At 44.3% G+C, this 5,000-nt stretch overlaps 1 protein-coding gene across 1 annotated transcript in view; it reads left to right on the top strand.

Moving 5' to 3' along the window:
* The first annotated feature begins 30 nt into the window (after nucleotides 1-30).
* Nucleotides 31-5,000, top strand: part of LOC113806043 (heat shock protein HSP 90-alpha) — a 5,033-nt gene continuing 63 nt past the window's right edge. Inside the window, exons 1-7 of the mRNA XM_027357149.2 lie at nucleotides 31-164; nucleotides 1,674-1,933; nucleotides 2,329-2,576; nucleotides 2,752-2,906; nucleotides 3,014-4,033; nucleotides 4,151-4,500; nucleotides 4,669-5,000. The exon at nucleotides 4,669-5,000 is cut by the window's right edge and continues 63 nt beyond it. Coding sequence (XP_027212950.1) covers nucleotides 1,674-1,933; nucleotides 2,329-2,576; nucleotides 2,752-2,906; nucleotides 3,014-4,033; nucleotides 4,151-4,500; nucleotides 4,669-4,798 — 2,163 coding nt within the window. The 5' untranslated portion in view covers nucleotides 31-164 and the 3' untranslated portion in view covers nucleotides 4,799-5,000. The remainder of the gene's footprint in view (nucleotides 165-1,673; nucleotides 1,934-2,328; nucleotides 2,577-2,751; nucleotides 2,907-3,013; nucleotides 4,034-4,150; nucleotides 4,501-4,668) is intronic.

A 5,000-nucleotide genomic window follows, 5' to 3' on the forward strand; every position in this document is an offset into this window, starting at 1 on the left:
TGGCGTAGGCGGAGCTTATTCCCGGCAAGCGTATAAATAGACGTGAATGACAAGTTTTCGAGCACCAAGAGAAACACGTTCGAGACGCTGCGTACAAGCGTCACACATTCCAGAGCCAACAACGCCTTTTCTTGTGTCAATCCACTCTTAAAACACATTCCAAAGTAAGTAAAAGAATATTTAATTAATTGTGTGCATGAGATTATTATTGTGATGTTTGTGTGTAATTAATGAGTGATTTTTTTGGATTAATTGACCGGGTTGTGATTTTGAGAGAAAACGGGTAATTGACCTCGTTTTACAATTAAGAAAATATTAATTAACAATTAACTGTTTATTATTAAGGTAATTAGCATGTCTGTCTTGGGTTTATTTACGATTTAAGATTACAAATTAAATAATTACAAAAATCCGTTTGTGTGCATGTTAATTCGTTTATTCTGTGAATGGAATTTATTAATTTTTTTATTGATTAACGCAATTCGGTGCCAATTATCGTCATAATTAACTTGATAAAGTAACTTAATTCATTGAAAATGTTTCGATAAATTAACGTAATATTTAATTTTCTTGTATTCATCAAAACTTTTATTTGATATAAACGTAAAATTAAACAAAACTTATTGATATTATTATACTTTTCCTTTAATTAAAACCTTTTGTATAAATGTTCTTGTAATACTCAAAAGGATATTCATAAGCACGTAAACAAAAGTAAATCTCAAACATAAACCTCATTCACAACATCAAATCAAATTAAACACAAATTAAATCTTAAATTTTTATATTATATTCACTTTTATACCTAATAATATTAAAGAAATGCGGAAATTCTTGTCGCGCGGGACAAAGCGCGGCGCGGAGCGGGCGCTGCGGTCGCCAGGCGTGGCTGCCGGCGACGCCACGAGGGGGAGGGGGATAAGGGGGAGGAGGAGGGAGGGATTAGAGGATATGGGGGGGGGGAGTGATAAGAAAGGATGGGAAGTTTGGGACTTTGTGGATATACGTATTTATTTTTTTATTTACGTATTTATATGTTTGTTTATTTACGTATTTATTTGTTTGTTTACGTATTTTAGTTATTTGTGTTGGTTTAGTAGTTCTTGTACTCGGGTTATTCTTTCATGGTGGAGGATGGGTGGGTGGGTGTGAAGGGGAGACGGAGGGAGAGGAAAGGGTTGGGCGGCGGATGAGGATGAGGGATGGCACGAGTTTTCCTCGTTTTGGCTTGGTTTTTATTCCTTTGGGGTTTTATTTTCCTTTTTTTATTCGTATGTTAGGTTATTTTTGATTATGTAAAGGGAAGGCAAGGAGAAAACTATTAACCAATTCTTCATTTTTGTTTTATTCAATTTAGTGGGGTTTGTAACTAAATGGTTTTGGTTTTTAAAAGTGTAAATGTACCTTCGCGAAGATCTGTTTTGTATTGATAGTGACGGAGTGGATGAAGTAGATTGAGTAGATTCCTTCTGGGGATTCTTGAGAGAAAAACGTGATCATGATGAGATAATTTGCGCCTGATGCGTGGTCAGGTGGACTCACGCCTAGAGTCCGTTCAGCCGCCACAGTAAATGCACGACAAATTAGCCTGATGCTTTTTTAACTTCAATTAAATTGCTTTTAATATAATTATTTGTTTCGACTTTTACTAATTTCCTGTTTTTTTCCTCCAGATGGTCGAGGAGACGATGAGCGAGGAGGTGGAGACCTTCGCGTTCCAGGCTGAGATCGCTCAGCTGATGTCCCTGATCATCAACACCTTCTACAGCAACAAGGAGATCTTCCTGCGAGAGCTGATCTCGAACTCGTCCGACGCCCTCGACAAGATCCGCTACGAGTCCCTGACGGATCCTTCCAAGATCGAGAGCGGGAAGGACCTCTTCATCAAGCTGGTGCCCAACAAGGATGACAGGACGCTCACCATTATTGACAGGTGAGGATCCTTCCCTCTTTCCCTCCTTACCCTCCCCTATCCTTCTTTCCCTCCTATCCTTTCTCTCCCTCCCCCCCCCCTTCCCCATCTCTCCTTCCCAACAAGCACGCTTACCATCATCGACAGGTGAGGATCATGCTATCCCTCCCTCTCTCTCCCTCAACAAGGATGACAGGGCGCCCACTATCACCGATAGGTGAGGCTGCTCTCCTTCCCAATGGTTTCCCTTCCTCCTTCACTTGGAAACCTCCAATCAAAGATTCAAATATAAATTGATTATTCCTCAACTGTACGTAACGGAAATCGCATTGAAAAGATGGTCATAAGGCTCCATTTGTTTAGGAATTTAAATCTCTCCTCGCGAGCGCCTTTCTGACCGAACATTTTCCCCTCAGCGGCATCGGCATGACCAAGGCCGACCTGGTTAACAACCTTGGCACCATCGCCAAGTCGGGCACCAAGGCCTTCATGGAGGCGCTGCAGGCTGGCGCCGACATCTCTATGATCGGTCAGTTCGGCGTGGGCTTCTACTCCGCCTACCTGGTGGCCGACAAGGTGACGGTCGTGTCCAAGAACAACGACGACGAGCAGTACATCTGGGAGTCTTCTGCTGGAGGCTCTTTCACCGTGCGCCACGACACTGGTGAGTGGGCGGAACAGTTGTTGTTTTGGCCAAGACTTAAATTTTGAGTTGGATTTGAAAGCACTTGAATAGAGAAACCTGAAGAAATTTAACTTGTGATATTTGAAGTATCTAAATTTCATCTGTCAACCTTAACTTGTGCAAATAGTCTAAATAACCAATTGATTGTTTTCAGGCGAACCCATCGGCCGCGGCACCAAGATCACCCTCCACCTGAAGGAGGACCAGACCGAGTACCTGGAGGAACGACGCGTGAAGGAGATCGTGAAGAAGCACTCTCAGTTCATTGGCTATCCCATCAAGCTCCTCGTCGAGAAGGAAAGGGACAAGGTAAGAATACATTGTTTGAATGGGGGGAAAATAAGGGAATAAAATAGAATTGCTAATTGTGTATGTAACATTGTCAAACAGACTAATCAGTTGTTTTGAATTAACAGGAAGTGTCTGACGATGAGGAAGAGGAGAAAGAAGAGAAGGAAGAGGAAGCAGAGGAGGACAAGCCCAAAATCGAAGATGTAGGCGAGGACGAAGACGCCGACAAGGAGAAGGGCGATGACAAGAAGAAAAAGAAGACGGTGAAGGAGAAGTACACGGAGGACGAGGAGCTGAACAAGACGAAGCCCCTGTGGACGCGCAACCCCGACGACATCTCGAAGGAGGAGTACGGCGAGTTCTACAAGTCGTTGACCAACGACTGGGAGGACCACCTGGCCGTGAAGCACTTCAGCGTGGAGGGGCAGCTGGAGTTCCGCGCCCTGCTTTTCCTGCCGCGCCGCGCCCCCTTCGACCTGTTCGAGAACCGCAAGCAGAAGAACAAGATCAAGCTGTACGTGCGTCGCGTGTTCATCATGGAGAACTGCGAGGAACTGATCCCCGAGTACCTGAACTTCATCAACGGCGTGGTTGACTCTGAAGATCTGCCCCTGAACATTTCGCGAGAAATGTTGCAACAGAACAAGATCCTGAAGGTTATCAGGAAGAATCTCGTAAAGAAGACCCTTGAACTCTTCGAAGAAATCGTTGACGATAAGGAAAGCTACAAGAAGTTCTACGAGAACTTCTCCAAGAACCTCAAACTTGGAATCCACGAAGATTCCACCAACAGGAAGAAGCTCGCCGAATTCCTGAGGTACCACACTTCTGCCTCTGGCGACGAGATGTCCTCTCTCAAGGAGTACGTGTCCCGCATGAAGGAGAACCAGAAGCACATCTACTTCATCACCGGCGAAACCCGCGAACAGGTGCAGAACTCTGCTTTCGTTGAGAGGGTAAAGAAGCGCGGCTTCGAGGTCATCTACATGACCGAACCCATCGACGAATACTGCGTTCAGCAGCTGAAGGAATATGATGGAAAGCAGCTCGTGTCCGTGACGAAGGAAGGGCTGGAACTGCCCGAGGACGAGGAAGAGAAAAAGAAGTACGAAGAACAGAAGACCAAGTTCGAGAACCTGTGCAAGGTAAGAATTTCTATAAATCCTTTAAATGACTAAAGTTTCATTAAACTATCTATTAATCGTATGATTTAAATAGTGAACATTAGACTAAAATCTAATCCTCATTAATGATTTTTTCAGGTAATGAAGGACATCTTGGACAAGCGCGTGGAGAAGGTGGTGGTGAGCAACCGCCTGGTGACCTCCCCCTGCTGCATCGTGACCTCCCAGTACGGGTGGACCGCCAACATGGAGCGCATCATGAAGGCGCAGGCGCTGAGAGACACGTCGACCATGGGCTACATGGCCGCCAAGAAGCACCTGGAGATCAACCCCGACCACAGCATCATCGAAACCCTAAGACAGAAGGCTGATGCTGACAAGAACGACAAATCTGTGAAGGATCTTGTGATGCTTCTTTTCGAGAGCTCCCTTCTGTCGTCCGGATTCAGCCTCGAAGACCCAGGTGTCCACGCCAGCCGCATTTACAGGTAGGTTAAAGTTCAATCGCAGCTATTCATTTTTTGGACAATGATGACAAACAACCGCTGATTATATGAATTATTGTGATTATTTCTTTCCCTGATACCTAGTATCTACGGTCGATGAAGAAAATGCTTACCGTATAAAATTCTAACCATCCAATTTCTTGACTTCAGAATGATCAAGCTTGGCCTGGGTATTGACGAGGAGGATGCCCCGATGGAGGAGGCCGAGACCTTGGAGGAAGACATGCCACCACTCGAGGGCGACGACGAGGATGCCTCTCGCATGGAAGAAGTCGATTAAAATATTCGCCATACCGTAATCTTCACCCATTATATACCAAAGTTAATCATTGTCATTCATAAGGGAACCAAAATTCTTGTCCAATGTTGGTACAGATTTTGGCATCTCAAGCTTTTCATCATTCCAATCACGCCCAACATTCCATAAGGTTTAAAAAAGCATTAGTTTTAGTTATAGACAAAGATATATTCTGTTATAAGAA

The sequence above is a fragment of the Penaeus vannamei genome, chromosome 4 (genome assembly GCF_042767895.1).
Source record: "Penaeus vannamei isolate JL-2024 chromosome 4, ASM4276789v1, whole genome shotgun sequence".
Classification (NCBI taxonomy): Eukaryota; Metazoa; Arthropoda; class Malacostraca; order Decapoda; family Penaeidae; genus Penaeus; species Penaeus vannamei.